General features: G+C 30.5%; 1 protein-coding gene and 1 pseudogene across 1 annotated transcript in view; one reads left to right on the forward strand and one right to left on the reverse strand.

The window, feature by feature from the left end:
- LOC104728819 overlaps positions 1-602 on the reverse strand; it is a 1,536-nt gene extending 934 nt beyond the window's left edge. Inside the window, exons 1-2 of the mRNA XM_010447747.1 lie at positions 451-602; positions 7-267 (exon numbers count right to left, since the gene is read on the reverse strand). Of these exons, the coding sequence (XP_010446049.1) occupies positions 7-267; positions 451-517 (328 nt within the window). The 5' untranslated portion in view covers positions 518-602. The remainder of the gene's footprint in view (positions 1-6; positions 268-450) is intronic.
- LOC104725752 lies at positions 9,998-12,830 on the forward strand (annotated as a pseudogene).

Genomic DNA, 13,117 nt, shown 5'->3' on the forward strand with positions numbered 1-13,117 from the left:
CCGAGCAGAGCTTCTGTGTAAACCGAGATTCCAACAATGCGTCCGAAGATATACCCAAAGATTTGCGGTCTAGACCACACGCTTCAATGCACTCGTTTGATTCAATTATGTTTGTGACCTTGTCCGATTCTATCCCGGATGATCGACACGAGTACACCTCGATCCCACTCCTCCTCACGCTCTTCTCCAAAACGCAGCGCTTTCCTGTCGACGAGACTGCGAAGGCGCACGTGTCTTCATCCAGATTCTCGCACTTCACTTCGTGCCCTACGAAGTTGATTCAAATGCTACTTTAACATTTGTACATGCAATAACAATAGTGTATACCTTTGAAATTTTCTTTAGTTAAGCTGAACATATACTCGAGAAAGTTACATAAGGTTTTATAATAGAATTGTGTAACTTGTATACATGCAAGATAATTTCGATATAGATAGCGAAGAAACTTACCTAGCGTCGTTTGCGAATAGATGGCAAGGAGAAGCATAGAAGTAACAAATACCGTCTTCAAAGCCATGTTGTGAAGTGGAGACACTCAAAGAGAATAATAAAGAAAATGTTGAGAGCAAATTTGCCGAACGAAGAGGAAATGTTTCTTTTGGGTGTGGTTTATAGGTGTTGGAAACGATAGCCTATTTATAGAAGGATAACAAAAGAATAATTTTAATTTTAAAATATTAAAAGATTTATACATTTTTATATTCTTTCACTAATTTCAATGAGTAACGACAGTACTGTTTGACAAATGAAACACCAAGGAGATCGTTTTACATGAATGGATGGATGGTCACTGAAAAGTCGTAGTTAAATTAGTTAGGCAAAAACTTTGATTAAATCAACAAAAACAATGTTTCCATCTCAATAGAAAAGTATGTGAAATGGAAAATTCTGCTTGACGTATATAATAATTCCGTTGTTCATGCCGAAGATTATGCAGTCAAAGTCGAGATGTGAAACCTTGACTCCCTTTTTCCCAAAATCTGGCATAAAACCATATTCTCCATAGGTAATAATTTGGATCGTGGACTAATTGAGTCTTTTTTACTTAATTTTATATATGTATAGACCAAGGAAACAATATATAGATCTATAAATTCGTACGTAAGCTTTAAAGGGGATTCTTTTTTTTCTTTTTTGGTAAGAATTGATACGGTATTTTGATTAATACTGTAATGCATATATTTAATAAGGTGAGAACAGTAGTTCGGATGGGGAAAAAAACAAACAAAAGAGATGTTGTTTCTCCGTAAATGACGGCATATAGTCGAGACGTGGAGATTACTGCCAAAGTTTTGTACCATGCTTTATTGACAGGGAAACTTAATGGGACAGTCACGAGTCGTCCTTATTAGTTAGATATTTATTTTACTCTAATAGATCCAAAATTCTGTTGTCCAGAGATTACGCTGGACGTTAAATATACCTGAGATCAGTATATGGTTCCATAAACCTAACCAAAACCGACTTTCCTGTTTTGAGGTTCTATGACTGGTTTAGTAGTTACGATTTAATCCGATCAGTTTTAGAAGGCCGACATACAATGCCATGATGCGATGATCATAGCGACCTAGTCCGCTGGAAACCGGTGAGGAGACTGCAGTACTGGGACGCCTCCTTTGAGATGAACATGTAATCCAAATCTAATGCATTTTATTTAATCAAATCAATTATGCATCCCACAATATATGTAGATCTCAAAAAGGTGATTTACCTTCTTATACGTACTTAATATGATACAATTATATAGTTCACATTTAATATTCTTTTTAAATATCTATCTTCATTAGCAGCTCAACTTTTACAAAGTGAATTTCTTATAATAATATATATTCATGAAATATAGACAAAACCTATTTTATCTCCGGAACTTGCATGTGGAGTAACAAATATGTACCTTATCATTTAAGATATTTCTAATATTTAATAATTAGTTAACTATAATTGATTTCACAGTAGAAATATTTGATGTCAATTTTCTGTTACGTGTCAATTTTAGAATTATGAGATTTAATATGTTTCGGTGCAGTTAGGAAACTTCCATAGTTTCCTCGACAAAGAAGAAAATTTGCCATGTTCCCAACCTCTGTGTCTTTATTAGACAAACAGTCCTATGTGTTTCATGTGGTTAGCGGTTTACTAAAGTCTCACCATAATTAATTTAGCGACGTATCGTGTCATTTCACCAATGGTAGTATATGGGACACAGCTCTCTTTTTCGTTTTTATGTTGCACTAAAGAATGAAAACGTGATAGCGACAGGAATCATGTTACTATTATACATATGACCTATATTTATATTTTGAAACATTCAATCCATACAAAAAATATACAATCAAATAATTCACGCAAGTATTGTTAAAACATTTAAACCATGGGCCGGCAAACGAAATAGCCCATTCAATCCAATAGATCAGTTGTTGTTCATACGTACGGAACATTATTAGTCTTAAATTGGTATGTTGGCCATTGGCCAATACAAGACAATCAGGTACTACTAAGAAAATGTGGTGACCCTAAGGAGAATATACATTGACATTCAATTATGTATCAAGGCTAGATTACATCAATTCTGATTTGTGAAGAACTTGAATTGAGTTTTAGAGGCTGATTGGAGCATGGCTTTTAAGGCTCTAGAAGCATTTAAAAGAAAAAGGACTTGTGAAAATCAAGATCGATGGTTATTATTACGGATTGTGGCAATTGTAAATACGTACAGAATAAGGAAATCTCAATATGTATAGATACAAGACACTTATAATGTTCTACATGTATATGGGATTAAAGTAGCGTTTATAAATTGTGTTATGGTGTTAGAGAACCAACCCCTTTGACCCGAACCAACCTTTTTGACCCTCAAGTTGAAGTATTCCTTCTTCGATCTCTACTAACATAGACAAGACAAAGTATAATAGTTCATCACGATCCCAGTATTGATAGACTCTTAACCTTCTTCTAACTTTTAATTTTGTTTCAATTGCTATGTACCTTAGATGACAGGTTCAGCCTCTTGTGACTTGTGAGTTGTTTCTCCTACTCAAGAATTCTTTGTGAACGATCGGTCCATTCTAGTTTTGGACTGTTGGAGAACAAATAGTGTCGACGGAAACAATCTCAGAAAAACCAGTTGGTGAATATCTAAGAACATATATATTGTTCTTTTATTTATTCTCAAACCGCACTGTGACTGGATGAGTAGTACTAGACTAATGTGTCTAACAGTCTAAACATATAAGGGAATCACGAAATGAAATCTTTCCCCTTAGCTTGGTATTCTAAATACCATATTTGATCTCATACAAAAAAAAAGTTTCTCATAAAATAAATAGAAGAATGGTTTACTTAAAGAGTAGCGCAAGTTAATTCTGCTGATTCGGAAAAAAAAATGAAGACAGAATTATATTTATAAATTATTTTTTGATTTTAAATTAGTTCTAAAATTTTATTTATCAAAAAGAAACGATAAATAATAAATGAAACTAGTTATCAAATTGATGCATGTAACATTACTTTGTTGAATGAAGAAAACATTATGTACTTTTCAATACCGTTTGTTTTGGTTACAAAACAAATAACTTAGTTTGTGCGTCAGCACTGATGATTCAATTTTGTCAATAGATAACTTATTGCGTGCACTAATTCAATTATGTCAATCAACCCAACGAGTTACATGTTGGTTAAATCATGAAAGCGATCGCTAGACAAATGAATCAACTTGTGTGGATGGAAGGAAACTTTATAGAAGCAAAGATTCTAAGATATTCTAAGTTTTTTTTAGATATGGAATTAAATTCAACAGACTCAGAAAAAAGCTATCCAGATTTAGATTTTCTGACATTTGTGGATATCCCATTTTGTAAATATAAATTAAAATGTTTAAATATTAATACATACGTATTAATAAAATATAAATTAAATTTATTTAACAGGTAAAAAATGTCAATTCGAACTATTTTTATACAAAATTTTAAAAATATTTGTTAGGGACATTCTTAAAAAAATGTTATACTTTCGTAATCAACATAGTTTTGAAATTTATGGTTTAAGCGATCATGAGACATAGATATTAATTTATCAGATTATGAGAAAGATATTGATTAAATAGGTAAGTATAAGTCTAACGTTTTACACCATCTAATCTCATTTTATTTGATGTTTAAAGTTTTAACATATAGATTAAGGAATCATTTTTTTTTTTTAATTACTATTTAACCCAAAAAAACAAACTAAAATATACAAGCTGTAACTATAAAACATAAATTATTAATTGATTTTAAGTACATTAAAAATAAAACATCATTTCAAATGAAACATTTTTTGGGTTAAAACATCAATTATTACAATATGCGAGGAATAGTTGAATGCAACAAACTGCAGCTTGTGAATTTCTAAGTCGTCGATGAGTAAAGGTCACAAATATTATATAGAACTTTTTTGCCCTAGTTTCAAATATGGTAGCAACTATTTTGACGAAGCTAAAAATTCAATTTCATCATATCATGGATGTTCACAATATCCTTTCATATGGTACACTTTTTTGGGGTGCAAAGTCATAAGATCACTTAAAATTGAAGTGCATATGCGTTTTATATAATTGACGAACTCAAGACGAAGACGTGTATATGCGTTATCGGCAAGTGATAAATCCCCCAAATTAAAATGTTTTATCTCACGTAATCCATGTTTTTATCTTCTTTTTTGAAAAATGGACTTTTAACATAATCCATGCTGTTACCCAAAATGTTCTATAAGTGAGCCATGTAATGTAAGCCAAACAAAAAGGGGGGCAAATGTTTGAAATTGAGGCTTCAAACGTACGATATAAATTATTAATATGGTATTTTCAATAAAAAAAAAGGTATGATATACTCATTGTCAATTATTACTTGAAGTTCCTTTAGACTTTAGTAACGTGATGCACGTGGGAAAACGAAGTAGGAGACAACATGTACGTATTACGTTATATATAGACGTAATATAGATCGATATAATCCCAAACCAGTTAGATAATGTTCTAACTTTGGCATGGAGGAGATAAATTATATTGCTTTGGGAAAACTGTGGTGAACATATAATATAAACTTATCATGTCTAGCTTATCTAAAGTTTGACTTTGCATCCCGATGATTACTAATTAATGTCTATATAAATATGCTTTTATTCTAGCTTATAGAGTTTGACTTGCACCCTTATAAGTTATAAATTCGCCGACCACTCTTCATTCTGAAAGTGGTAAAACTTATCCAAAAAAAAGTTTTACATAAATTGTTCTAGGATCCCTGATTCCATAATATATAATCACAAGAGATAACTTTTTTTTTTATTTTGCGAATAAACTTTTTTCGTGGTTGGAAAATTCATAAAGATTCGCCGACCATTATATATCATGGATTGGACGGCGATTATATAAACTCATGTCGGTCAATTTTTACCACTTTCAGTAATTTTTATCAATTTTTACACACAAAAAAAAAGAAATCCAAAACTATTTTGGTCTTTTGATATTTGAGGGCAAAAATATCCAAAACTATATATGTATATATGAAATACGTAACGCGTGTGATGCAGTTCCAAACGTTTATCGTTTTTGGTTTTGTATGAATTGTATGACTGTTGCGGAGTTTTATGATATGGATTATGAGATGTAATCTTAATTTGTAGTTTTGGGGCAAAACAGAGATAGTTGGGTGCTTATACTGACTAGCTCACTCCGACCAATCTACGCGGTGTAACTGTGTAACCATATTCGTATATATATTTCTAATAACCATATCCGTATATATATATATATATATATATATATATATATTAAAAAAAATCTTAAAATGAGGAAGCTGGTGGACCTATATATTACCTATAACCATAAACTGGCCTCGATCAAGAACACTAACAAACAACTACTTTTGGTTTCATTCACATGAGTTTTAGTGGTTAAATCTAAATATACGACAATTTATGTCACATGATTGTCGCATCGCTATTCCGCTAATAAGAAAATGACAAAGTGTTAGTCTTTCAACCAAAAAAAAAAAAAAAAGAAGATAAAGTGTTTTGTGTGACAGTGCTGTAACATTTAGCATGCATATGCATAAGAATGTCTAGTCGAAACTTAATAGTTTGTACAATTCTAGATGAACATTGGTAGTTACACAACTTTGAAAATTACAACTTTAAAGAGGACCTAATTATCGTATTTGTCAGGTCTTGTGTTCTTATTTCGTATATGTCAGGTCTTGTGTTCTTAGTACAAGTCGTAGCAGCTCTACGCGTGTGATTAAAAAAATATGGTTCATCATTCATAGTAGTTCATACGCGAAACCTTTGACTATTATTCTCTAAACTCGATACTTAAAACTTATATTATAATAAGTTTCGTAACAATAAGTAACTAATAATCCATATTTATTATATAACGCACATGTGTCTTCTTCTTTTTTTTTTTGCCAACTCCATAGAAAATGGAAAAAGGACAAAAGAAAAAATATATGTCCTACTGAGAAAGAGATCCAGTGGTCCATGCCAGATATAACAATGTTATGTGGTTTATAATAGATTGTAGGTTGATGTGTGGCTCGATCTAATTTGGGCTAACAGATTGAAACCTAAGGGTTTCACATTGAACTGTTAGAGCATTTAAGATTTATTTCTCACAATTATAGTTAGGTAGCGTGATTCTCATCGATTTCACATATTGGGTCCAAAAACTATAGCATTTCACATGTACAAATTCACTTGATTTTGTTGACAAACAAAAATCACTTGATTGTGGTTTAAAAGTAATTAAATTGTGTTTAGAACTAGAAAATCAAAATATTATACTTTTCACTAACCAACTTTTAAAATCATCATACTCGTCGTTTTGTTCCTAATTCATCCAATTATCATGTTTTCACACATTAAGAAAACATATTAAAAGTGATTATAGAATGACGTTATTTTCTAATTTATAATTTTCTATAACTCTAATATATAGTATTCAATTATTGTTCTTGAAAAATTTAGAATTCATCAATAATGACTAATAATTATTGCATATAATATTTTATAAAAATAAAAAATTCCTTGTTGAAACAAACAATTTCCTAAAAATTGGATTAATAAGGAACAAAGGGAGTAAAAAATAATTTTTTAGTTTATTTAATATGAATTTTATTTTGTTTTAGTTCACATAACTTACACATTTTTGTAAAATGGAGAATTTTGTGGCGGAAGACAGTAACACTTCGTTAAGTACTCTCAATAGATTAGTAAATATTTTTAACTTCTTTTGAAACTTATTCACGTTAGTGCAAAAATTAATAAATTTTGATATGAAGAGGATAATATGTTCTTAGAAAATATTTTCCAAATAAATTAATAACTACATAACCTCATCCAAAAAATTATTAAGAAAATATACAAAATATCTTCTTAGTTTTGTTCGTTGTAATTTTAACTTGAACTATTGTTGAAAGTTGAAACTCATAATAATATAATGTGAAGAGTTCTCAAAGCGATTATTTTTTTATGTGTAAATGATTTAAAATATTATGCTATTTTCTTCAACTTCATCAACAATCTTAAAGATCATATACCATATTTTATTGTGATAGCAGAAGTCATTAATCATAAGTTTACTCTTTATGATTTTTTTTTTAACTGAGTGTACGTACTAAACAATTCTTCAAGTAAAAAAAACAAAGAAATTAAGGCAAATTTCACAAAGTCAATAAATTCTGTTTATCAATTAATTTATATTCTCAAGTTTTAAGATAAATATTGTCTCAATATTATCAATTTATAGAAGTTGTACCGTCATTTTTTTTTCTGTTTATGAATTGTTTAAGCAATCCCCTATATAATAAAACGGAAGTACACAACATTGTTTTGTATACAATATAATTTTAATAAGTTATAGATTAAGTTTTATATTATTTGTATAGTCTGGATTTATTGTTTCCAAAAAATTTAAAGAGAATATTCTAAAAAATCATTTGATATCATCTAACTTACCATATTAATATCCTTTATTAAATTATTCATCAAATAAAATCCTTTGATATTTAACTTAACATATTGTTAATTATCATCATACTTCACCTCTCATTTTTATATATGAGTCTATTTTGTGAAACAAATAAATTATCATATTATTTATTATAATTAAAAAATAGTTTTATTTCCGGATATACCATAAGTTGAATTTTTAAAAATAAATATAAATGATACAATCTATAAAATATTCAAGTTTAACTCAATAGCTATTATTTAATATTATTCTTTAAAAATAATAGCTATTGAATTAAAAAAATTACTGAGTAACGGATCAAAATTTAAATATTTAAATTCAATTTCATGCTTTTTGTTGAATTTTATAATTTTATATAATATAATAAACTTTAAATAATTTATTTTGAAATATTTTAAAAATATTGAAACTATATATTAAAGTTAGAAACTATAAACACTCTACATTGGTTTGTTATAGCAATGTCAATAATATGTCACTATAATATGAAAGAATTTCAAAAAACCAAGTATATTAAAACGAAAAAGTATAACAATATATTAAATTACTCATAATATAATAACTCGCTTTTTAAAAACTAAATTCACAAAATTATGTCTTATAATGACATGCAAGTCATGAGGTAGAATATACATTGTTGAATAATTTCACGTACATAAACTAATACAACATATTAAAATTTTATTTTTAAATAGAAAATATACAAAATTTTGTATAAAATAAAATTTAACCAGTGTTATAGCACGGATACTATTCTAGAATCATTAATAATATAAAACTTATAAAATAAGTGTCTTTTTCAAGTCATCATATTTAGCATATGATTTTATTGCATAATATTTTATCCAAAAAAAACTTTTAAAAAACAATCATATAAATTATATTTTATATAAAAATTACAATGTAAATAAAATGAATTTCAACCTGTGCTCTAGCACGGGTCTTAATCTAGTAGAAAATATAAGGATAAAAAACATAAAAAGGCAATATCGTACGTACGTGTATAATAAACTAGTTAGTATTTTAGTTTTAAACGTAGTTACTAGTTATAACCTAAGTAATACAGAACAAGTTGTAATGTAAGTAATGTATTTGTCGGTTTAGAAAGAAAGTAATTCTTTTTTTTTCAGTAGACAAAAAAATAGTGATAATTAAAAAAGAGGAAAGTTATTGTATATAACCTTTTATGCCAAAAAGGATTAAAAGACAACATACACACATTCACATAACTTTCATTTATTCAAAAAGCAGCCATGAGATACAAATTAAGTGGTAGTTATTGGTTTCAGAATTAATAGAGTTTTAAAGATTTTAAATGTTATGTAGATTATGTTGTTATTAGATCAAGATTTTTGTTAAACTTTGTGTTATTAGTTTGTGATTTGTAAAAAGTCATTTAAAATCTTAACAAACTTGGATTATTGGATTCAGACTTTTATAAAGTCATTAAAAGTTTTATGTTATTCAATTAAAACAAAAGAATCTATGATTGTTAATGAGTTTAATTATTATGTTATTGGTTCATGATTTTAAACATTTTTTTTACAAAATAAAATCATGAAAAGTATCATAAAAATACAAAGATTGTTTGGAGTACTTTACAAGATTTTAAAAAACTAATTAACAAAAGTCTTTAGCAATCTTTAACAATCTTTCATTTATTTACTTTTAATAATTTTGTTGAAATCTTTAAAATTTTCAATCTTTCATTTTTGTTGAAATCTTTAAAATTTTTATAAATTAAAATTCAATACTACCTGTGCAAAAAGAAGGATACTATTAGAGAAATGGCAAAAAAGACAAAGAAGCAAAATGCCGATAATGTTTGACCAAAAAATGGTAAAGAAACGTTATGCTATATGCAACATAAACTAAAAGAAAAATACAATTAAATAAATAGAGGAAGAGAGAGTCTATTGGTCAAAGTCTGACATTCTTCAAGACCCGAACCTATGATAACATCTATAAATACCTCATTTGGTTCATTCCCATATTTCACCAGCAAACATTCTTAATACAACAACCCCATATTGCACCTACATCACTCTCTCGTATTCTTATACATAAATAGATTGAGAGATCGGGATGGAGTTTATTGAGGTGCCTCGAGTTTGGTACATGTTCTTCAACGTTTCCGTTGTAGTTCTTTGCCTTGTGTTCTTCAAGCTCTTTTTGCGTTGCTGGATATTGCCAGTTCGAACTCAAAAGAAGCTTACAGATAACGGATTTTTAGGTCCACAACCTAGTTTTCCATTAGGAAACCTTAATGACATGAAGAAGCTGAAGATGGCTTCGTTAATGGTGGATAATAGCAAATCTTCCACTATTATCAACCATGACATACACTCCATTGCACTTCCACATTTCGCTCGGTGGCAACAAGACTACGGTAACTAATCAGTCTCCATTCTTAAATGTATCTTATTAAGTTCCTGACGTATACCATATGATCGGTTTGGCTACCAACATTACTATATGTGATTATTAACATTTATCATTGGTTGCGTCTTATGTAATGCAGGGAAAGTGTTTGTTTACTGGCTAGGGATAGAGCCGTTCGTGTACGTTGCGGATCCTGAATTCTTGAGTGTTATGTCGAAAGGTGTATTGGGGAAGAGTTGGGGGAAACCAAATGTTTTCAAGAAAGACAGAGAGCCAATGTTTGGTACCGGTTTGGTTATGGTAGAAGGTGACGATTGGACAAGACATCGCCACATCATAACTCCTGCATTTGCCCCTCTTAATCTTAAGGTATAATTATAAGAAAAACTATTTTTTTACCGTTTACATTGGCATGAGTCCAAATTGTAGAAAAGTAATAGGGTGACTAATCTAGTTCAACAATTTAGACTTTATAGTTCTTTCTTTCCCAAAAGCATGAGCCACCATTTTTCACGACGGATAAATTTCAAGGTCTTAATTATGGTGTGGAACAGACTATGGATAAAGTTAAATTTTATACTCATTCAATTCAAAACGTCATAATTACTAGAATATTTCTCATTTTCTCATTACTTTTCATTGATCGTCTTAATTAATAGGCGATGACAAACATGATGGTGGAATCAATCTCCAACATGTTGGATCGATGGACAATACAAATAAACTCGGGCAATCCCGAATTTGACATGGAAAGCGAGATCATAGGAACAGCTGGTGAAATAATCGCTAAGACAAGCTTCGGAGTCACGGGAGAAAATGGAGTTCAAGTCCTCAAAAACCTAAGAGCTTTGCAATTCGCTCTCTTCAACTCAAACCGCTACGTAGGCGTACCGTTCAGCAACATTTTGAATTTCAAGCAAAACGTTAAAGCAAAGGAGCTAGGCCGAGAGATCGATGGTCGCCTTTTGTCGTTCATAAATGAACGGAAGAGGTCTGTGGTCAAAGGTGACGACCAAGGCCACGATCTTCTCGGAATGTTGCTAAAGGCGGATTATACAGGGAATTTTACGGCAAAGGAGCTTGTGGACGAATGCAAGACCTTCTTCTTCGCTGGCCACGAGACGACGGCTTTAGCACTCACGTGGACGTTCATGCTTCTTGCGATCCATCCCGAGTGGCAAGACACGATCAGGGAAGAGATTAGACAAGTCATCGGAGATTCCAAGATTGAATCTAACAAACTTGCCGGACTATAAAAGGTACGTTACCAAACACAGTACACAACAATCCACGTGCTTAATTATATGCATGCATACATTATATTTGGACGCGTTCACAAAATAATCTACAATTTGTCATGTTCACATTTTCTTTTTCTTTTTTTTTTTTAAAAGAAGAAGAAGAAGTTAATGCACGTAAATGTAGCCTGATACTACATAATTAATATACACCTTAAGTATAATTTAAACCTAATTAATATATACATCTGACAACTGTGGTCAAAGTCTAATGGTCACAAAGAAGTCAAAATCCACGAAACGAACTACAAATGATCAAAGCATAGAGGCGCGTCGTCGCCTCTCTAGATCAGAACTAGTCAACGACTGCGCTGACCAATAAGTGAAGCACCACGTAAACTAATAAGTGTATCTCTCTACTCATAATGCATATTCAATCTGTTTATATCCATGACAAAAACGTGTGACACTGATACTTTAATTAAATATTAACGCTTCATAATTAAAAATTAATTAAACCACTTACCTCTTGATTTTTTTTGTATATATATTAACGTATAAAACTTGTGATCATTATAATGCAGGTGAGTTGGGTGATGAACGAGGTTCTTCGGCTATATCCGCCTGCGCCTAACGCACAACGACAAGCTAGGACAGACATTGACGTGAACGGTCGAGTGATTCCAAACGGAACAAACATTTGGATCGATGTGGTGGCGATGCACCACGACGTAGAGCTGTGGGGAGACGACGTTAACGAGTTTAAGCCGGAGAGATTCGACGGCGATTTGTACGGTGGTTGTAAGAACAAGATGGGTTTTATGCCGTTTGGTTTCGGAGGGAGGATGTGTATCGGTCGGAATTTGACGACCATGGAGTACAAGATTGTCTTGTCATTGGTTTTGTCCCGGTTCGAAATCTCAGTTTCGCCCGGTTATCGTCATTCGCCGACGTATATGCTCTCTCTTAGACCAGGTTACGGTTTGCCTCTAATTGTGCGACCACTTTAGCTTGCATTAACGCACAAATTACTAAAAAATGTTTTTAATCTCGAGTTTGATTAGGATCATTTTTCTTTTTTTTGGTCGGCAGATCAAATTAAATCTAAGGTCTCGACTACTTAGTATATTTTGTTTTGCCTCTAATTACTTCTTCTTGTATTTCTTTGTAATTTCATTGATTAATGCATAAACGTTTTTTTTTAAGATGTGTCTTGTGTTCTTTTCTTGGGTTAATGCAATATACTAATCTAATTTTTGTTTCAAATTAGTCGTGTTTTCAATGCACAATTTTTTAAATAGATTTTGCAATTTTATCTGTATCTTCTAAGTATCGAATAAAACAATATGTTAATTAAGAGTCAAAAATTAATGTTTTATTAAATATAAGCATAAAAACTTTAAACAACAACTAATTTAAAATAGACAGAGTATTAATCAGTAATGATTAGGGGATGGTATTGGTTTGAGATTTATGAAGACTTTTGAATAGT

This window comes from Camelina sativa, chromosome 11 (assembly GCF_000633955.1).
Source record: "Camelina sativa cultivar DH55 chromosome 11, Cs, whole genome shotgun sequence".
NCBI lineage: Eukaryota > Viridiplantae > Streptophyta > Magnoliopsida > Brassicales > Brassicaceae > Camelina > Camelina sativa.